Source organism: Geotrypetes seraphini, chromosome 6 (genome assembly GCF_902459505.1).
Source record: "Geotrypetes seraphini chromosome 6, aGeoSer1.1, whole genome shotgun sequence".
NCBI classification, from domain to species: Eukaryota; Metazoa; Chordata; class Amphibia; order Gymnophiona; family Dermophiidae; genus Geotrypetes; species Geotrypetes seraphini.
The window spans coordinates 140,783,657-140,806,947 of NC_047089.1; the positions used below are offsets into that span (position 1 = coordinate 140,783,657).

A 23,291-nucleotide genomic window follows, 5' to 3' on the forward strand; every position below is an offset into this window, starting at 1 on the left:
AGGTGGTCTACAAACAGCAAAGGAAGGGGACAGAAGAACTGAAGCATGTACCCCTCCTAAGTAATGTCCAGCATCCTGCAGTCTGTGGTGGTGACATTTGCCCATTCCTCCCAATAAGCTGTGTAACTCCCACCTATCTTGGGGGTTACGGCTGCCATATTGGCATCAAAATTGCTTTTTGAGGGCCCCTGTGATATGGACTCTGGCAGACTGGGGATATTTAGCTCACCCAAATTCCTGCTCAGGCTCTGGAAGAATCTCTGTTGAAGATCCCGCTGAGTACTAACAAAAGCATCTAGGTCAAAAAAAAATATCTCCAGGAGATCCGTTAGGGGTCTTAGGTCTGCTATCTGGTAGAGACTTGGGTCTGCGATCCTGCACAGTAGCCATCAGATCGTCCAACCCTCTACCAAAAAGCAATTGGCCCTTGAAAGGCAGTTTGCTCAGAGTAGTTTTAGAGGCAGAATCTCCTGCCCACTGACTAATCAACAGCATTCTACGGGCAGAAACAGCATATATAGAGACCATGCCGAGTACTCTGAACAAACCATAGTATGTCTGCCACATAATTCACTTCCTCCATCAGGAAATGAGTGTCTGCATTGGTTTCCCCTGCCAGGGTCAGACCTAACTTCTAGTGGCACACCCACATGACGAAGGAAGCCACTGCTGCTGCCTTTAAATCTCAACGCCGCAGCTTCAAATTATTTCCTATGGACAAAATGTAGCCTACGATCATGTGTATCCTTTAACTTGACTCCCCCTTCACTGGGAAGGGAAGAACACTTGGTAACCAGAGAATCCACCTTAGGCAAGATAACGCTTTAAATTGATATCTGTACTGATGTACTGTGAAGCTCATTGACATTCTGTTATTGTTCTTTGTTCTTATGTAACTTTTGAAAACTCAATAAATTTTCATGGAAAAAAAAGCTGTTGAGATTCAGCATCCATGAGATAAAGTTTTGTCATGGCCTTTGCTACCTGGAGGGGACCTTTTACATCCTGGGGTCCATTAGCATCCTGATGATATCCGGGTGCAAGGGAAAGCACCTAGTCTGAGCTTTTGTGCTGCTCATCAGTGAGCACTGAGCTATGGCAGACTGTGGCTGCTCTATCTTCAATTTTGAGGGAGACTCAGTGATTACCTCTAATAGTACTGAGGAATTAAAAAACCTGTGCACTGTTGGGTCCTCTCCCAGATCCAAGGCTGCTATCTGGTCAGCCTCCGGTATTTCCAAACTTGAGAGCATATTGCCTGCTAATGAGGACCCTGACTGGGAGAGTAGTAGCACAGAAACCAAATTCTCTCCTTCCCATTCTTTATCACAGTGGACCCCTGGCACAGAAGCATGGCTTTGATGTGGGGCACAGGCACTCTATGCGGGTGGAAAGCCCTAGTGCTACAGCTGCCAAGAACCCTGAGAGGTTAACGCGGCCACTGTAATTCAAGTACGCTGTGTACTGAGGGGCCCTGCAATTGCTCTTGTATCTCTTCCTGGGGTTTCCGAGTAAAAGCACGGCTGCTCTTTGCTGGGGCCATACTGTCAGTGTTTACCATCTCTGACCAGGATTTCTGATGTAGAACTTGGACCATATGTGATCATGATCCTAAACCACCAGGGGGACTAGGGGAGGGTAAGCTCATGGCTCCCGCCCCTCTTCACGTGCAGCGCTGCACATGTAACACAGATGGTCCTTGTGCCATGCTTTGTGCTGGGAGCTGTATAGGCTGACACTTCAAACAACTGAAGGGGAGAACCTCTGCCTTAGGCAAGCCTGGAAACTGGACTGCTTGCTTCTTCAGATTGCCTCTCAGTCCCTGCAGTGGGACCAAGACCTCAATCCTTCATCGAAACCCACACACATGCTGGGGGAGAAGGGGGGGAGGAAATGCAGCCAGTTCCAAACCTAAGAACTGCCACAGAGCTGTTCAACCTGTGTTCAAGCTCACTGCAAACAGAACCTGTGGCAAAAGCCTTGCTCCCACGGGGATCGGTCCCCCGAGCTCCAGAACCACTAGTGCAGACTGCCCAAGCAGATGCACTGTAAAACAGTCCGTCCCTTGGCTACAAACTTCTGACCTAAAAGTCTGTTTTCTCCCACAGCCAGAAATGTCCCGAGACTGGGAGCCTCTGTAGCACCAAAAAGCCTCTTGATAGGATAAAAACCTGAAAACAGAAAGAAATAAACATAAGCAGAGCAGGCAAGCTTCTACCACCTCACGTGCAGAGAGAATAACCCAGGGAGAAAGGTGACTGAGTGGAAAAATGCAAATGTGGCTCTCTAAATACACCCTGCAGGTGAAGGTACACAAGCCCCCTGGTTCAAGACTGACGTTCCTATTGAACTAAAATAGAAATTAGCACAGAATTTTATTTTCAATTTTTTTCTGCAATTCTCTAGTGGCCTTGCCTCCTTTCAGTTGAACACAATAGACTGACCTGGACAGTTGGAGAACAGAGGCGTGTGCGACTTCGAGTGGGACTTCGCCTTGGACTGGATCCTCTGCTTCGAAACATTTTAATCAGATTCTCAGTTTCTCTTTTGTAGTGATCCCTTTCTTCTTCCAAAGTCTTAACAAAAGAATCTAATTTAGGACGACACATCCCATGCCCTTTTTCAGCTTTTAAAATATGTGTTTTACCTGAATATTAATATAAAAATAAAGTTATTTTCCCAGTAATGTTGATGAATTATCTAAACAAAAAGAGGACTCATCTCCATTTTAATATGCAAAATGATAACTGATACAATGGTATCAATGGGTAAATTAGAGTTGAAAAATTATAAAATAGTAAGAGTAGATGATAGCATATAGGGCCTGATTTTATAAGTTGATGCTTATGTGAGAAGTCTGAAAAGGCAACTATTTTAAGCCTATTTTATAAAGGATCAACTGAATCCCTAAGGAATTGCAGTTCATATTCTGTACATATAAAGAAATCTGTACATTCTAAAGCAATCAAGGTTCACCAATAATATATTGAAAAAATATATCATATATGTTCTTTAACTATATAAGGACCATTGTTATGTTTCTATTTGTGTCAAACAATTGTAATCATAGGTCCATTAGTTTATATGTATATGTTTGTGTGTATCATGTATATATATGTGTGTGTCTATATATATATATATGTACCGGTATATATATATATATATATATATATATATATATATATATATAGACACACACATACAGCTTTTCAATACATTTAAAATGTATTAAAAAATGTGAATAGAAAGCATGACTTAGCTTTCACACTAGGAAACACAGAAATCATCAACATGATCTCGTTTACAGCTGTACTCTGTGTCAGGGTAAGAAGTTTCCTAGAAAAACAAAATACTAATTTAGTGTGCTTGTATAAGTCATAGTAAATCATATTCTCAATAAAATTATATCAAACTTTAATGAGTATACAAGCTTCTTTATAAGTCCATAGTAGTTCAGCCAGTTTTGTAGATATCAGAGAATAGTCATTGGGATTATTAGAATCAAGAGGATGCAATAACTGTATATCATCAGCGTAAATGAAAAAGGTGAAGCTGAGAGCCTGTAACGAAAGTGATAGGGGTACGAGAAAGATATTAAAGAGAATAGGCCCAAGAACAGAACCCTGTGGAACACCAGATAAAAGTGGATGAGAACTGGAAAGAATATTAGAATGAAAAACAGAATAGGTCGAATCTGTAAGACAAGAACTAAACCATTGGTAAATCTGCTATGAGCTATTGGCATCAAAGTGTCCCAAAAAGATTCCCATGTGGCTTGGAAATAGGCGCCACGTACTGAAGAAATGTCTGACTGCACAGCGCTCCCAGGCTAGAAGATGTATCATCTGAGACCTCAGTATCCAGCCAACACAGAAGAATACAACGCAAGGCTCCTAAAGTTAACCATTTCAGAAAGGCGCTGGTGCCTTTTTATCAAGGGTGATGAGGGGGAAGTAAGTTGAATATCGTAGTTGGGGAGTGACAAATGGTGATCTTCCAAATGGTCTCAGCAAAGGTAAAGACTTGGTCCCAAAATGCAGAAACATGAGGGCCCAACCTCACATCGGGGCCACAACATCTAGGACAGTCCGTGGGCAGGTGAATCTTTGCCAAATATGCCCTCTTAGGAGAAAAATGAAAATGAGACAACAATTTTTAATGCAATTCCCAATACATCATGTAAGTTCTTAGAGAGGATAACCTTTTTAAGGCATGTAAAACAAACTGAAGGTCACGAGACCAAGAAACCTGTAGCCTGTGGTGGTCAAGCAAAGGTGTTTCAACCTTCAAATATCTATGGTGAAATTTGAGGGGCATCTTCACCTGGGAGCCAAAAGTATAAGCTGTAGATAGAAGTTCATGGTGGGTTGAGTCCAAATCTGTCCTCACTAAGGAAGTAATGTAGTGACGAATCTGTATGTAAACAAATCCATGAGTAGGAGGGAGGTCAAACTCTTTCTGAAGCTGTAATTAGTTTTGAATGTGAGACCGGGAGGCCAGGGGGAAAGCCGGATGACGCAAGAGAGAAGGGGGAAACATGCCAGCTGGGGGCCCCCCTAAATCCATAGAGTTGAGGGTACCCAGCACTGGCATCTATGCAGCACTTCCCGACTGATCCCCCCCTCACCCACTAAAGCAGGAGCAGCAGCGGACGGCCAGCAAAAGATGCAATTATATCACTTTTTTTTCCAAAGATAAATTTAAAAAAAGATTTGACATCAATATGTAAACATTTCTTAAGAAAGAACTGAATATTTCATGGAGTGTCCTAATTTTTTCACGATTGCAGCTGTGAGAATAGATCTGCTTGTGCTCAGAGAAATGATGATGTATTATGCTGATATATAATTGGTGAACTTTGATTGCTTTGAAGTGTATAGATATCATTGTATATTTTATAAAGGAACATGGAGGGGAATTTTCAGTATGGACATCAAAGTCCACTTGTAGGTGTTTTGTTGAAAACATCTAAAATTCTCATCTTTAACATAGCAATTTTCAAACTATAAAACTATTTTTTTTGTTTCAAGAATTGCTATTCCTAGACATACTTTGTGCTCAATATGTATTTCTTTAGGCACCATTTAAAAAAAATCATAGAGAAAACCATATAAAAACAAGACATAGGGATTGCTGTATAGCACCATTCCTAGTAAACTGGATAATCAGACATCCCAGCAGAACAGAGGGGCAGCTCTGTGTTCAGTGCAGTGAATTTCACAGAAAGAGACTCAGGTATAAATCCCATCTTAACATTACTTTTTATTGTAAGCCCTCAAGGAATGCCTAAAAACCTACTGTACCTAACTGTACCTTTGCTGTACAAAAGCTCTCAGGTATTTCCTATCTATAGGTATAGTTGGTATTTTGTTGGTTTTGAAAGGCTCAAAATTTCCACCACAAGTGTCCTAGTTAGAGTAGGATATGGACCAGGATTCCCTTTAGAGCACTGCACTTACTAGCTTATTTTGGGACCAGTTTGCTGCTCTAATAGGAATGGCCAAAATATCAATCAGTCACATCTTTGGGAGGTGGGATGGGAGTTAATGACCACTGGATGATTTAGGGAGGGTAATGCCATAAAGCACAGTTACTTACCATAATAGGTGTTATCTAGGGACAGCAGGCAGCTATTCTCATATTTGGGTGACGTCACCGACGGAGCCCGGATGAGGCATTCCCCACTGTGAAAAAATGTGGCGAAGAGGCGAGAAATGGAGAGTTCATTCGTGAGGTTGCAGTAGACGACTCAAGTTGTCTGCCAAGCAATTCTTTGCCCCTTGAATGTAGATAGCTTTGAGGAAGGTGTTGTGGCAGATTGCCCAGTCCCAAATCTCCAGAGCTTCTTGACAAAGGGAGGCAGACCCTGTCTCTCCTTGTTTGTTGACATAATAAATGGCGACTTGGTTGTCCGTCTGAACGAGGACTACTGTGTCGTGAAGCAGATGTTGAAAAGCATGGAGAGCTTTGAGGATCGCTCTGAGTTCCAACTGATTGATATGACACCGACGATCCACACTGGTCCAGAGGCCTTGAGTACGGACACCATCGAGATGACCGCACCATGCGTAGGTCGAAGAGTCTGTCGTGAGGACCTTCTGATGAGGGGGTGTTTCAAAAAGCAAGCCTCTGGAAAGACTGGAAGAGAGCATCCACCAACGGAGAGACTTCTTCAAGGAAGGAGTGACTGAAATGTGTCGAGAAGGAGGGTCGCAAACTTGCGTCCATTGAGATGCCAGGGTCCACTGAGGAATTCTGAGGTGAAGTCTGGCAAAAGGAGTCATGTGTACTATGGAGGCCATGTGACCCAGAAGTACCATCATGTGTCTCGCTGAGATGGAATAGCAGGAAGACATTGTATGACAGAGTTGAAGAAGAGCTTCCAGACGTTGTTTGGAAGGAATGCTCTGAGTTGGACAGTGTCCAGAACAGCTCCAATGATTTGTAGATTCTGTGAGGGCTGAAGTTGAGATTTGGGAAAGTTGATTTCGAATCCCAAACTTTGTAGGAACCAGATAGTCCGTTGGGTCGCTACAGTAACCCCTTGAGATGTGAAATCTTTGATGAGCCAGTCGTCGAGGTAGGGAAATACCTGAAGACCATGATTCCTTAGAGCTATTGTTACCACTACCAGGCACTTGGTGAACACTCTGGGAGACAAGGCTAGGCCGAAGGGTAGTACTCTGTATTGATAGTGCAGATTCCCCACCCGAAATCTGAGGTATTGACCAGAGGCCGGATGAATGGGGATATGAGTGTAGGCCTCCTTGAGATCCAGAGAGCATAACCAGTCGTTATGCTCGAGAAGGGGATAAAGGGATTCCAGGGACAACATTCAAAACTTTTCTTTGACTAGGAATTTGTTGAGAGCCCTGAGATCCAGAATGGGTCATAGATCACCCGTCTTCTTTGGAACAAGGAAGTAACGGGAGTAAAACCCCTGTTCTGCTGTTCCAAGGGAACTGGTTCGATGGCATGGAGACAAAGCAGAGCTTGAGCTTCCTAAAGAAGAAGGGATGGATTGGAAGGATACTCTCTTGGAGGAAGCTCTGGTGGAACCTGAGTGAAATGAAGAGAGTATCCTTCCCTGATGATGGTAAGCACCCAGAGGTCGGATGTAATTATTGTCCATCGGTTGTAAAAATGAAGGAGACGGCCTCCTATAGGGGGAAAAGGAGACAAAGACAGAACGGTGGAGTTTATGTTCTGTTGTAAACAGTCAAAAAGGCTGAGAAGCCTTAGGTGTAGCAGTAGGTTGGGGTTTCTGTTGCTTCTGAAGTTGTTGTTTTTTCAGAGGAGGGCGAGTATAAGGAGCTGGCTTTAGAGAAAAACGCCTTTGATAGATAAGAGCAGGGCATGCAGGCTTGGCAGGAGCTGGCTTTGATTTAGGTCTGACTATAGAAACAAAAGATTTTTCATGGTCAGATAATTTCTTGGTGGCTGCCTAGATGGATTCATCAAAGAGATTGTTGCCCTCACAAGGAATGTTAGCTAAGCGGTCTTGAAGATTAGAGGGAGAGTGTGGCGCAGTGGTTAAAGCAACAGCCTCCGCACCCTGGGGTTGTGGGTTCAAACCCACGCTGCTCCTTGTGACTCTGGGCAAGTTACTTAATCCCCCCGTTGCCCCAGGTATGCTAGATAGATTGTGAGCCTGCCTGGACAGAGAGGGAAAACTGCTTGAGTACCTGAATAAATGCATGTAAACCGTTCTGAGCTCCCCTGGGAGAACGGTATAGAAAATTGAATGAATAAATGAATAAATAAAATGTCAATGGTACGAAGCCAGGCAAGACAACGCATAGCTACAGAGCAAGCAGCCACTCGGGTAGACAACTCGAAGGCATCATAAGATGATTGGAGGAGATAACTGCGAGTTGTCAAACCCCTTTGCGATGCACAGTTTTATACCTAGAGTCCAATTTTCCTGGAACAGCTGGTATGGAAAAAGGTGTTTCCATGCATCGACCAAAAGTCTGATTCAAAAGCTTATGAAGTGGAAGTTTAAGACACTCTGCCGGAGGTTGAGGAAGATGCATGACTTCTAGATACTCCTTAGAATTCTTGGAGCCAGTATCCAATTGATTATCCAAGTCTACAGCTATCTGTCGCAGGAAAGACGAGAAAGATAGCTGATCTGCCAATGCTTTGCTTCGAAAAGGACTCGAGGACATCGAGGCAGCCTGTGTCGAAGAAGAAGCTTCGGCAAGAAAAAAGGCATCAAAGGAACCTGGTGACTTGGACGATCGAGATAGGAACATCCTCGAGGTCCGGCATCGGAGACCTCAAACGAGGAGTCGGTGGTTTGGTCGAGGTTGGAGTAGATCGAGGCTTTGAGGAACGATTCCTGGAAGGATGCCTCAATGAAGGCCTCGAATGTCAGTGAGAACTGTGTCTGGAATCAGATCTCGAGGATCGAGGAGATTTCGCCTCGGAGACATAGGCTGCCGATGCCGATGTATGAATAAGACTAGAGGCTGTAGATCGAAGCTCCAGAGGCTTGGTGGGGGAACCTCGATGCACTCTTAAAGACTCTGCTCTTTGTTTAGAATGTGAGGATTCTCGTCGAGGCACTCGCAAAGAATCTGCTCCTTGCTTTTCGTGCTTGGATGGCAGACCAGACACTCGCTGAGACTCTGCTCCCTGCAAAGAATGTGTAAGTTCAGACTGGGGCAAAGGAAGCGGCTCGACCTCACGGGAGTCTGCTGAATGCCCAGGCTGGATAAGAGGAAGCAGTTTAGGTCCCATGTTAGTAAGGAACTGAATAAACTGCTTCTCTAACATGGTCTGGAAAAAAGCCGGCAAGGATGGATCCGCGTCTGAAACCGTACCACCTGCCGAGAGGCCTGTTCCGGAAAATGAACGGATTGATGAGGAGACGCGCCCTGTGCTGGGCGGGAAGGCACTCGCGCATGCACGGTGTGGGCGACTAGAAACTTCGAGTTTCTTCAAGCAAGTCTGCTTGTGAGGTGTCTGCATCCGGGCTCCGTCGATGACGTCACCCATATGTGAGAATACCTGCCTGCTTGTCCTGGGATAATCCAGTGTATCACAAACTGTGTGCCATGGCACACTAGTGTGCGGCAGTGAGATTCAAGGTGTGCCCCGAGAGGCACGTCCTGTAGGCAGTCAGCCAGTGCCGGCACCTCTCCTCCTCCTCGCTCTCCCCACCCCCTACTGGTGTAGTAATTTCAGAGTTAACAAGCTAAAGGTCCCATCTGGAGGGCTCCGTGCATGCAAAGACATCAACAGGACGACATCACACCTATGCATCTCGTTGCACTGACATCTGCGTATGCTCAAAGTCCCTGCAGACCTGGCCCAAGTTTAGTTTACCAAGGCTTGAAAAAGTTTGCGACACAGCCTTAAATCCTTCCAGTAGTCGGCTAGTCAGTTAGGGCATCTTTTTGTGAATCAGTCACGATTCAAACAGATCCATATAAAAAGTCTCAATTTTTACACTAGATCTTTTTGTCCATTATCCAAGAAAATGTCCAAATTCTGGGTCCAGCGGAGATTACTGTCTCAAATCTGGGTTTCAAAAATTACAACATGGACGTTTTCCCATGAAAAAAGGTCTATCTGGCACATTGTGCCACTTCTGAAATGTTTTTCTCTTTTGATAAAGAGACATCTAAGTTACTCCATTAAATAAGCTCCCACAGTAGTGTGCAAAAGCTGATACATTCATTTACACCGATTCCAAGGGAAATGTAAATGTGTGCCTGTACTTAACCATATACTGATATTTTTTTAAAAAACAACACAAGCATACATTGCAACTTTGCTCCTGCTCTACCCAAAATATACCCCTGGAAATGCCTTTGCTCTTACCTCAGAGCAAAGACCAATTTGTCCATCCATTCTGTCCCATTATTTCATTTTAGACTATGAGGTCTGTTCAGAAAGTTCCACGACAGATTTTATAAAAATGTATTAAACAATCTTACAACTTATTCCATTGCATCCCCTTCCAAGTAATAATAATAACAACAACAACAATAATAATAATAACAGTTTATATACCGCAGGACTGTGAAGTTCTATGCGGTTTACAATGATTATAAGGTATTACAGATCGAGTGGAATAAACAAAGTTCAGAGTTAGTGAATAACAGTTCTAAAGATCATTTGTTGAGGACTAAGATTGTATAGATCAGTTACTTAAGTACTTCAGGAACAGATGTGTTTTTAGGCGTTTCCTGAATTCCCTATAAGTAGTAGGCACGAGCAGTTGTTCCAGGTCTTTACCCTATAATGCTGCTTGATGCGAGATAAGATGGTGATGACTTTTAAATTTACAACCTCTAACCAGTGGAAAAACAAAGTTCAGATGTGAGGTTCTCCTGAATCTGCTGTTTGTGAAGGAGAAAAGCCGTAAAGTATCTTGAAGCAAAAACAACCAAACTTGAATTTCACACATGCCTCCATCGGCAGCCAGTGCAGAAGTCGGTAGGAAGGTGTCACGTGATCAAACTTCTTCAGCCACAAAGTAACCTAACCGCTGCATTTTGTACTAGTTGCAATTGCCGCATGTTCTTCTAGGAGAGTGCCAAGTAGGTGATATTACAATAATCGAGTTGACTCAGTATGAGGGATTGTACTCCCCTTCCCTATGTATACACTTTTCCCAATGTCATTTCCACTTCTGGAAACAGTCCTTAAACGAATCTTCAGGAATTGCCAAAAGTTGCTGTGTCAAATTTTGCTTTATGTCTTCAATGGTGTTGAATTGCTTTCCTTTCAGCATGGATTTAAGTTTAGGAAACAAGAAGAAGTCAGCAGGAGCCAAGTCAGGAGCGTAATGTGGCTGGGGAAGAACTGTCATCGCATTTTTTGTGGTTGTTCTTCTGGTGATCTGTCATCGGTCGCAATGTGAGACATCCCAAACTTCTCTGTTAGAATGTTGTGGCATGAACCAATGGAGATGTTGCAGTTAATCTAACAGTTAATCGCTGATTAGTGTGTGCAAGAACTCTCGCTTGATCAACATGATCATCATCAGTTTACATTGATGGTCCTCCACCTCACGAATCGTCTTCCACTGATTCATGAACACTTTTGAAGCATGAATAACCATTTAAAACATCTTCCACACCTCATGACACGCTCCCCCCATAAACCACTTTAAACATTTCATAAGTTTCTGTAGTAGTCTTACCCAATTTAAAACGCTGTAGCACTGATCATTGAGGTCGCACATGATGAAAAATAGCCAATCACGAAAACACACTTTCACAAAAACTGCTGTCGCTCGGAGGCGAAAACAGATATCAATAAATGGAAAAAAGGAGGTTTCAAGATACTCAACACCACCCATCACGTCTCAAAAGAATTTTCCATTGACGTGCAATTCAAAATGTCCTGAAACATTTTGAACAGACCTCGTATACTGCTAAGGATACATATTTCATAAACTATGTGCATAAGTATGTAAGTATGGGAAAGTTGTATGTGCCTCACAGCAGGTAAAACTTTGTGTGAGTGCTTATTAAAGGGTAATTTTATGAAGGGATATAAGTTCCCTATATAAAGTAGGAATAACCTATATGAAAAATCATTACAGGTGTTTTTTTAATTACCTTCCAAATGTCTCCAGTCAATCCCCAGGCCACACTTCACTGTCTGTCTGAATATGCTCCCTCCTCCTGTCTTGTATAGACCTCCATTCCTCTCTTGGCACACCCGCCACAGCTTATTTCTCTAAAGTTGCCCAGGGAATCTGCAGTGTTTAGTGCTATGTATGGCAACAAGTTGTAAGTGAATGAAAGGACTAAATAAATGCACATGTGTAAGCTATATAATAGACCATCCTGCTTCTGTGTTCTTAGTGCAAGACAGAGTCTATACGCATTTGGGTTTGGATTTAGATTTGCTCTTCTTTTCAAATCCAAGCTTAAGGTGAGTTATATGCAGATACAAGATGTATTTGCCTTTCCAAGAGAGCTTAAAGTCTACGAGACCTATTTACTAAAGCGAGTAAAAAATTGCACATTTAGCACAGGAAAAACTACTACACATTTCTGAGGGATTTATTAACAAACAAAAGAAAAAGCCCACTGTTCTGCAGTAGATTGGTGCAACAAGAAGCAAAACAGAAGAAAAACCGTGGAATTGATGTTCTTGATGCAATGATTTATTGTAGCACAGAAATTTGCAGGTGTTTATGCAATAAACAGTATCCCCATTAACTTTGAAAAATACAGACCCGACACAGGAGAGAAAGTAAGAGGCGACCGTGTAACATAGGATCGAGTAGCAATCCATTAGCTGGTATCAGCAACCATTATATTCTAGCACTTCCCTGAAGAAGCCAGTTAGCGTGAAACGGATTTGGCCTCCTTTGGGACTGGAAGATAAGTGCTTGATTTACACCAAGTTTAGTATGCCGTATACAGCGTTGCAAATGGATCGATCATAAATCTGGTTGCTTGCTCTCTGTTCAATACTTGAGTATGGGAGAAAATTGATATTGATTAATGAGTTTGAATTTAAAATATAAAAAACACAATATTTAATATAAATATTAAAAAATAATTAAAAAAAATTGATTAATTCAAACGGTTTTTGACCAGCGATAGTACCCTTAAACCCCTAATTGGTATATTTCCAATGACTGGACGCCTGGGGTTCTTTGAGGTCTTCTTTCCTCCATTTGGGTGTTATTGTACATCATAAGCTTCACTTAGTGTTATACACTCATTGACTACAATAAATCATTGCATCAAGAGCATCAATGCTGCATTTTTCTTCTTTTTTGCTTCGAGGGATTTATTAACCTGTGTGGTACCTGTCTACCACAGGCTAAATTTTGGATTTAGCTCATGACTCGTCATTATGATAAGTCACATTCAGTTATAGAAGGTATTTCTCTCTCTCTAGAAAGCTTACAATCTGATGATATGCAATTAAGCGCATACTTGCATGCAACTTTAAAGTAGGCATATTCAGAGGAGAAGTTTGAGTTTGGTGAGGGCAAGGTTACAATTTGCATGCTGTATTTTATCAAATACCTGTGTACTTTACATGCTAACATTTACATCTTCTCCCAGCACAAATAAATGTCAATTGCTTCAACCTAGCCAGTATTTCTGCAGGATTTGAGCTGGTATTTTACAAAGACATAGAGGTGCTTATGTGGTCTTCGCACATAGGCAACATTTCACAAAAAGAGATTAGATTCTTACCTTGAGAATATATTTTCCAGTAGATAGGGATGGTATGAACCACACCATCTCTATCTACTGCTCCATCTATGCTTGCAGGCATACTGCAGAAGATGTAAATCACCTAGTACAATAGTTACTGTAGCCTCAAAGACCAAAAACTAATAAGAGGGGCAGGAGATGCCCTCTGAGAAAAGTGAAACCCTCAACCTCTGCATAAAAGAACCAAGAGAAAACTAAAACTAGTTGGGGAAAGGACTCTGATGTAATCAACCATTGCTTTAACCCAAAATCCCAGTATATAGACCCAGGTGGTTAAGTGTTCTAAGGTCAAGCGTGCCTGATGCCAAAGGAGGTGTTCATCCAAGACTCTCCAATGGTGGAGGGAATTCAGGAAGTGACAGCCAGTAGCCCAAGGACTACTATGGACTGTGGAATAAAGAATAAATGGGCTCAGCAGGAGCCACAATGGTACTGGCAGGGATGCCTGGAGATCAGATGTCCAAGTCTGCAACAAGGACAGTGGAGAGCCTGGAAAGGCCTGGTAACTAAGGAGTCAATGTCCAGGAATACCATGGATGATCCAGAGTCCAAAATGGCCCAATGGCTGCAGTGCTTACTATGCCCCGAATCCATCTACAGATGGTGGCCTTGAAAGGGGGTCTGCCTTATCTCACCTGATTGGTTAACATGAAAAGAAGATCTGAAAGACAAAACTCATTAGTCAGCTCCAGGTAATGCAATAGACCTCTCCTGACATCCAAAACCTAAGGCATTGTCTTTCTTCTTAGACCCTGTGGGGTGAAATGCTGGCATGGTTGACATGAAACACTGAAACGACTTTCGGTAAGAAGGAGGGAACCATATGCAAGGTCACTCACTCTTCTGTGATCCTCAGGAATGGCTTTCTACATGACAGTGCCTGCAATTCTGAGACTCCCCTAGCAGATATAATTGTCACTAGGAAGACTACTTTGACCAAGAGATCCATGAGGGAGGCTTCCTGTAAGGGCTCATACGGAGCCCTATTGAGTCCTTCTGAGAAAGATTCTAGGATGGAAACAGGTTTTGAATAAACAGCCATAGTCTCAGTGCTCCCTTCAAGAACCTGACTATGTCCAGAAGGGCCACTAGCAAATCTTTCTTCATTTGGTCCCAGAAGTATGCGAGCCCCGCTACTTGAATTTTAAGAGACGCCACTGTCAATCCCTTGTCAAGGCCCTTTTGAAGGAATGCTAGTACCTTTGGAAGCACTGACCGAGCTCTAAATTTTCTCTGCTGCACCATAAGAACATAAGATTTACCACTGCTGGGTCAGACAAGTGGTTCATCGTGCCCAGCAGTCCGCTCACGTGGTGGCCCTTAGGTCAAAGTCCAGTGCCCTATTTGGCTTTAAGGCTCTAATAAGAGTAGCAATAACTACTTCCGAGTACCCTTTTGGCAATCGGCCCTTGTGAGAGCAAGTCTGGATAAACTTGGAGTCTGAGACCTTGTATTCGTATGAGATCTGAGTACCACGAGCACCTGGGTCAATCTGGTGCTACAAAAACTACTATCCCTAGTGATTTGCTATTTGGTGGATCACCTAGCCTATCATGGGCCAGAGGGGGGAACAAGAACAGTAGCCAGGTTGAACCAGGGCATCTAGCCCTGCATGTTCGGGTTTGCATCTGCAGCTGAAGAACTGAGTCACTTTTTTGTTCTATGCAGTCACCGTGAGGTCGAACTTTGGATGACCCCATCGTCTCACAATTGCCTGAAATGCTCTAAGGGACAAACACCACTTTCCTGAGTCTAATGTCTGTCTGCTGAGATAATCCACTTGAATATTGTCTACCCCAGCCATGGGCGCTGCAAAGATCGCCCGCAGATGTGTTTCTTCCCAAAAGAACAATGCTTTTGCCTCCTGCCAGAGTCCAATGCTCTTGGTGCCTCCTGCCTGTTGACATAGGCTACTGTAGTGTCATTGTCAGTAAGTGCAGTGCCAGAAGAATGGCTCGCAGTTCCATCCTGTTGATAGACAACTTCCACTGAGATGGAGTCCATTGTCCGTGTATTAGGTAACCATTGCAATGAGCCACCCTAGCCAAACAAGCTGGCATTCATTGATAAGATGATCCAGGAATTGATCCAGAACAGGATTCCCTTCACCAGAGACTGTGGGTGGAGCCACCAGCTTGTGCTGCTTCTTGCTGGCACTTTCCAGGGGAGTCTCTCTGAGGCAACCAAGTAAGACAATGCACCTTCACCCAGAGCACCACCTCTATCATGGCCATCATTGACCCAAGGATTTGAAGGTAATGCCATGTAGTAGGATCTGGCTTGAACAACAGATCTGTAATCTGACCACATAGCTTCTGTTTGCATGCTTTTGGAAGAAAGACTCAGCCTTCTGCCATGTTGAATAAGACCCCCAGATATTCCAGGAACTGTGTCGGAACAAGGTGTCTCTTTCGAAGACTCACAATCCATTCCACTCTGCAACATCTGCACAACTGCTTCTACTTCTTTTTCTCTTTCCACTCAGGATGTCTGGTGCAGTTCTCGGAGAGACCCCCCCCCAGAAAAGAGACTTGAGAGTACTGGTTGACAAGTCAATGAAGCCATCCGCTGTGCAAACAGAATGCTAGGAATGATTAAGAAGGGGATCACAAACAGATCAGAGAAGGTACTGGTACTGCTGTACCAGGCCATGGTACACCCTCACCTGGAGTAAACATAGAAACATAGAAATAGACGGCAGATAAGGGCCACGGCCCATCAAGTCTGACCACCCTACTGTCCCTCCCCTACCTTTGCCCTGCGAATAGATCCCATGTGTCGATCCCATTTGGCCTTAAAATCAGGCACGCTACTGGCCTCAATCACCTGCAGTGGAAGACTATTCCAGCGATCAACCACCCTTTCAGTGAAAAAGAATTTCCTGGTGTCACCTCGTAGTTTCCCGCCTCTGATTTTCCATGGATGCCCTCTTGTTGTCATGGGACCCCTGAAAAAGAAGATATCTTCCTCAGCCTCGATGCGGCCCATGAGATACTTGAACGTCTCGATCATGTCCCCCCTCTCTCTGCGCTCCTCGAGCGAGTACAGCCGCAATTTGTCTAGCCGTTCCTCGTACGGGAGATCCTTGAGTCCCGAGACCATCTGGATGGCCATTCTCTAAACCAACTCCAGTCTCAGCACATCCTTGCAATAATGCAGCCTCCAGAATTGTACACAGTATTCCAAGTGGGGTCTCACCATGGATCTATACAATGGCATAATGACTTTCGTCTTACGGCTGACGAAACCCCTGCGTATGCAACCTATGATTTGTCTTGCCTTGGATGAAGCTTGCTCCACTTGATTGGCAGCCTTCATGTCCTCACCGACGATCACCCCTAAGTCTCGTTCTGCTACCGTTCTTGCTAGGATCACGCCATTAAGGGTATAGATCTTGCATGGATTTTGGCTGCCCAGGTGCATAACTTTGCATTTTTTGGCATTGAAGCTGAGTTGCCAGGTCCTAGACCAGCGCTCCAGTAGGAGTAGGTCGTGTATCATGTTGTCGGGCGTTGAATCTTCGTCCGTTGTGCATTTGCCCACTACATTACTTAGTTTGGCGTCATCGGCGAATAAAGTTATTTTCCCTCGAAGCCCTTCTGCCAAGTCCCTTATAAAGATGTTGAATAAGATCGGGCCCAAGACCGAGCCCTGTGGCACTCCACTGATCACCTCCGTCATTTCGGAGGGGTGCCGTTCACCACTACCCTTTGAAGCCTACCTCCAAGCCAGTTCCCAACCCATTTCGTCAATGTGTCTCCTAATCCCATAGAACTCATCTTGCTCAGCAACCTGCGGTGTGGTACGCTATCGAATGCTTTGCTAAAGTCCAGCATTGGTCGCTGTACATGAAGAACACGGTACTACTCGAAATGGTCCAGAGAAGGGCGACTAAAATGGCTACGGGGCTAGAGGAGTTGCCGTACAGTGAGAGATTAGAGAAGCTGGGCCTCTTCTCCCTTTGAAAGAGGAGACTGAGAAGGGACATGATCGAAACATTCAAGATACTGAAGGGAATAGACTTAGTAGATAAAGACGTTGTTCACCCTCTCCAAGGTAAGGAGAACGAGAGGGCACTCTATAAAATTAAAAGGGGATAGATTCCATACAAATGTAAGGAAGTTCTTCTTCACCCAGAGAGTAGTGAAAAACTGGAATGCTCTTCCGGAGTCTGTTGTATGGGAAAACACTCTCCAGTGATTCAAGACAAAATTAGACAAGTTCCTGCTGAACCGGAACATACGCAGGTGAAGCTGAACTCCTTTAGAGTACTGGTCTTTGACCTAGGGGCCGCCACGTGAGCAGACTGCTTGGCACGATGGACCACTGGTCTGACCCAGCAGCGGAAATTCTTATGTTCACTGTTATTTGTTTATATTGTATTTTATTGTTGGTTAAAAAAAACTGTCAGAAATAATTGCTGCTTTTTATGGGGACAGGTAACTTTTGTGGGGGGACAGGCAGAGACAGAAAAGATTCCTCGCGGGGTTGGGCGGGGACGGAGGAGACTCCTCACAGGAATGGGTGTGGACGGGCAGGATTTCTGTCCCCGCGCAACTATAGCGGTATTTGATTGTGAATTTTCTTTGTACTTTTATAATAAAAATTTTGTTTATTAAAAAAATTAAAATAAAGATGTTTATGGTTGTTAGGACTCAGCAGGACTTTGATTTGCAGTATTCTTGTTCTTGTCTTCTCCCCAGCTTTCATTTCCATAGATTGTATTTTTCCCCCTTCCCTTTTTGTTCCTGTGTATTTCTCCCCCTCTTTCCTTATTGCTTCTGTAAAAAGTCTTTCTATGTATTTAATATGTTCACTTGTACTGTTTTAAACATTTTACTGTACACCGCCTAGATTTTTTTTGTTTTTTAGATAGGAGGTCTATCAAAACCTAATAAACTTGAAACTTGACTAATTATATCATAGAGTGCATACACTATGTAGTCTACTCCAGCTAGCATAAGCTGTGGCAGGGGCTCAGTCTCCACCAGGCCCTGATTTCATAGACTGGAATGACAAGTGCATGCCAAGAAGGAGGCCATGATGCAGCCAAACTGCCACCTAAGGACCATATTCACTTGGAAGGGAAGTGTTTGGTCACTTAGGCTACCAGGGAATCCACCTTAGGCATAGCAAAGGCACCTTCAGGGGTCTCCTAGGGCTCCCTGACTAGATCCTCATTTCCAGGTGCCATGGAAAGGAAGTGAACAAATAGGGCAAAAAATCTCTCAAAATGGTGAGAGTAGAGTGATCAAAAAGCAGTGTTGAACGTCAAACAAGAACACTCTATAAGATAAAGTTCAAATTGAACAAAATTATACAACTGATAGTGAATTAGAAGTGCTCAGAGATATGGAGGTGATAACAGGACGGACCCAATGGAAAGGAAGTGGGCTGAGCCCAGACCCTGCTCAGGAGAGAACACTGAGCAGGAGAGAATACTGAGCGGACAGGGTTTGCGGAGGGTCTACAGTTTTCGAAAGGACTCTGTAATGATCTCGAGCAATGGAGAAGACTTAAAGAGTCGGCAAATGGATCAATCCTTTCCCTGGTCTATGTCCAATATTGCCTCCTGGTCTTCCATATGAGAGGCTGCCTCTCCCACCAGGGAAGCCTCACTTTGGGACAATAAAGGGATTAAATCTGATCCTTCATCCTCCAAGTCCCTATCTGAGGGATCATCTGAGTCCAGAATAGCTTACGTTCTCAGAAAAGAAGCACTTTGAGTATCCAGAGGGGCCTGGCACTGGTCCGCTCACCAGGTGGCCTAACAGGTAGAGTTCTGCCTTTTGCATAAGACTGCCATAGGAGATTAATTACCTCTGGGGTAAGGGCCTGAGTGGGTAACTCTCCATGCTCCTTAGGGTGGAGCAAATGCCTTTTCTTGGGTTGCAAAGCTTTTATGTCCATATGGTGCACAGGGACACTGTCCCAGGGCTCCAGAAGATGTTTCATTCCCCATGATGGGACCATTTGCCTTTCTCTAGTTCTAGGGGACTGTGGATGGGCTATGTCTGAAGTTCCTGCCTCTCCATTCCATGTGACATGGTGCAAGGGCGCTCTTCAGCTGCCCATCCAGTGCAAATAAGGCATGATATAGGGTATTAGGGTCTGAGGACTCCATCACTATCAGTTTTGAGGCAAACAAGGTGTTTTGAAGAAGTTGGAGAACTTCAAATAAAATTGGCACAAAAAAAAACTGCTTCAATACACTGATCACAAAAATAAAAAAATAGGATTTTAGAGGAGTAGGACCAAAAACCTAACTGCAGAAACAGTTAAACCCCCCCCCCCCCCACCCCTCGATTTTCTCCATAGGCTGTCACAGCCTGTACTCACAGACCATGTGCTGGGGAAAAAGGTGCTGTAGCTTGCATCAGCTCCTTTAAAATGTAGATGGATCTGCAGGGGTTCTCTACCTCAAGCTGCTGGTCAGTTGCCATGCTGAGATCTTGAAGCTGCCAGTCAGACCTTAGTTAGATTGATCCTTCCCCCCAAAAAAAAACTGTGACCAATGCAGAAAAAAATGGGGGCAGGCCTGAACTCCAGTTCCTGATCAAGTCAAGGAAGCAATTGCTGAGGCCTCGGAACTCTGAGCTCCACAAATCCTCAGTAGGCTGGCTATATAGGTCCCTGAAGGATACACCTGTCAGCTGCAGACTTACCCCACCTTTTACAAAAACGTAACACGATTTTAGCACCGGCTGTAGCTGTAACAGCTCCGACGTTCATAGAATTCCTATGAGCATCAGAGCTTTTAGCCCTACGGCTGGCACTAAAAACTGCGATATGGTTTCGTAAAAGGGGTGGGGGTGGGGGGTTAAACATCTGCTCCTCTCCAAAGCAGTCCCATAAAGTTGCACAAAAAATCTGCAAACAAGCTGAAAAAAGTGACAAAAACACCGCAAAACAATAATTAGCAGATCAGAGAAACACCTTTATGCTTGCCTGCAGAAGAACTGATGGGGGCAGCAGAGACCAAGGAAAAGGAGTAGGAGTTGAAAAGCTATGATTGACATCTTTGCAGTATGCTCACAAGCATAGATGGATAACCCTATGGTTCAGCATATAATCACTATTGCATGGGAAAAATGCTCTCTTTTTTCACTCTTTCCGAGTACCTGCTGTGTTACAGATATTTGTATAATCTGCAAACACATGGAGGGGCATAATCAAAAGAAACGTCTCTAAGTCCATTTTGGGCCTAAGTTGCCCAAAGTTGGACACGGGAAAAGGTCCATTTTTTTCCGAAAATCGTTCAACTCTACGTCCTGCCATTTGATCATCCAGACCACTAAGTCGTCCATCTTTATACCCCATTTTCATCCAAAAATTTGTCCAAGTCACAAATGCCTAGAAAAAGACCTTTCGGGCTTGGGAGGGGCCAGAAAAGTGATGGGCTGGACACCCAGATATGGCACCAGAGTAGTGGGGTACCTTAAAGGGCACTGCTGTGAACTTCACAAAAAGGATGCCACATAAACATTTCACTACAGCTCCCTTATAGACCATGGTGAGCCCCCCCCCCCCGAACCTACTTGACCCACCTATCTACCACCCCAATAGCCCTTATGGCTGCAAGATTTGGGTTTTTTTTTTGAGGGGTGCACATTTTTCATCATGAACGCAGTGATTAGAGTGGCTTAGGGGCCTGGGTCCTCCTCTCCATGGTTCATTAACCCACGCCTAAGACTACTTAAGCCACTCTGTGCAGCTCTACTAGGCTTTCCTATGCCAGGTGCTGATGTTCTGGAAGAAGATATGTAAAGTTGTTATTACGATTTTTATGAGGGTTGTGGTGGGGGAGTGTGTGGGGGTCTGTACTTTGTGTCTGCAGTGTTTATCTGGTCACTTTGGATACCTTCTGTGGACTTAGGCCTGGTTTTAGATGGCCTAAGTCACAACATCCAAGTTCCATCTAGGCAGTGTTGTAAAACTTTTGGTTATACATGCAGTACGACTAAGTCTAGGATGGCTCACGTCCCGCCCAAATCCCGCCGTTGACACTACTCCTGAAAAGCTCTGGTCATTCACCAGCACTGTGAAGTCTTAAGTCGTTTTTAAATACGTCTAAAATTCGGTTCGATTATCGATACTTGGACGACTTATGTTACTGATCGTCCAAGTGCCGATTTTGGCCGGTTCTTAGACATATTTCTGTTTCGATTATGAGCCCCATACTGTATATTTTTCTTCAATTCCTTCTGCAGTGTCACTAAGAAAGATAGTGAGAAGAACTGGTCAAAGCAGTGAGCTCTGCTCTACTCTACTAGTCACTTTACACTCTACAGCACAGATGTCAAAGTCGGGCCTCGAGGGCCACAATCCAGTTGGGTTTCCAGGATTTCCCCAATGAATATGCATGAGATCTATTAGCATAAAATGAAAGCAGTGCATGCAAATAGATCTCATGCATATTCATTGGGGAATCCAACAGGATTGTGGCCCTCGAGGAGGGACTTTGACACCCCTGCTCTACAGTATAGATTCAATTTATAATTTCTTTCAGAGTTTTTTGTTGCTTAAGTATTCCTCAGCCAATTTATAACTTTCAGCCCTTCTTCAATACCATGCAATTTATGTACTAGTTATCTGTATGGAAAAGTATCAAAAGACTTACACCCAGGTCTGAAAGATATACTATACCTCCCTGATTCATTACCTTTGTCACTTCATTAAAGGGCTCAATCAAGTTGGTCTGGCAAGATCTTTCTTTTATGAATCATGTTTCCTGGTATTTGGTATCTACTTGATTCAAGGTGCTACAAAATCTTTCACTTTCACATTGATTTCATAGTGTTGACTACTACTGAAGTTGAACTAATGAGTTTGTAATTGCCTGCCTCCAAATTGTACATATCTGACACAGAAATTTTGAATACCTGCTCTTTCAAGCTTTAAAACCTGTGCACTAAGTCTGCTTTTGTCTTCCTGGAGCTGATCTAATAAGATGTTCAGAGTCTGATTTTCTTCTTTTGTTTCTTCTAACTCTGTCTCTGCTTTTGTTAGGTACCGCTTGGAAGTTTCAGTATCCTATATAAAATAAAACATATAGTACATAAAGATATTTACAATACAAAACAATATTTTATAAATATTATATTTGCATTTATACAGAACCTTATAAAAAGATTATGTTCTTACCTTGATAATATCTTTTCCAGTGGATAGGTGAGACATCCTAGACAAGTGGGTTATATCCCAATGGCTGCGTGCTACGTGCAGAAGGAATCCACTCCAGATTTTTGCTGTGACTCTCCTGTACTTCATTGGGAGCTATAGCATCACCTACAGTTAGTGCCCAAGCACTGAGAGCTCCCACAGGAAACATGAAGTAGAGACAGTAAAGGGAAAATTCCCCAAAACAACTGTTTAGCTCAACAGGTAAACTCACATTGAAACAGGCAGTAAAAGCATCAAAGGAGCTCAAGAAAGACCCCCAAATGCACATGAAGATATATATACAATTCTTCGAAACCCCAAAGGGCTGACTGGCATCCAGAAACAACTTGGAAAAGTATTAAAAAATAAGACAGTAGGCAGATGCAGGAAGGACAGAGAGTGAGTCTAGAATGTCTCACCTATCTACTGGAAAAATATTATCAAGGAAAGAACATAATCTCTTTTTCCAGTGCAATAGGTGAAACATTCTATACAAGTGGGACATACAAAAGCAGTCCCAAAGAGCTAGGGCGGACTGACTGCACTGGCCCTCTAGACCGAGCTAGGGCAAACTGACTGCGCTGGCCCTCAAGACCGAGGACCCAAAGGCAGAGTCTTGTCTTGCCACCACATCCACTCTGTAAAATTTAGCAAACATGTGCAAAGTGGACCACATCTCTGCCCTGCAATCTCCTCCAGAAAAACTACTGTAGCTTCGGCCCACGAAGAAGCCACACTTCTGGTAGAATGCACATTAACAGAAATGGGAGACTTTCCCAGAAAGAAGATAGGCTGATGAAATGGCCTTTTGGATCCATCTGGAAATAGTGGTCTTAGAAGAATGAGTCAGCACAAAGAGATGGTCAGAGAGACAAAACTCGTTAGCAACCTCCAGATAACACAGAACCCTGCGCGCATCCAATG

At 43.6% G+C, this 23,291-nt stretch overlaps 1 protein-coding gene across 1 annotated transcript in view; it reads right to left on the bottom strand.

Moving 5' to 3' along the window:
* TSGA10 (testis specific 10) overlaps nucleotides 1-23,291 on the bottom strand; it is a 418,936-nt gene that overhangs the window by 354,975 nt on the left and 40,670 nt on the right. The window contains 2 exon segments of the mRNA XM_033947421.1: nucleotides 2,445-2,647; nucleotides 22,088-22,238. Of these exon segments, the coding sequence (XP_033803312.1) occupies nucleotides 2,445-2,647; nucleotides 22,088-22,238 (354 nt within the window).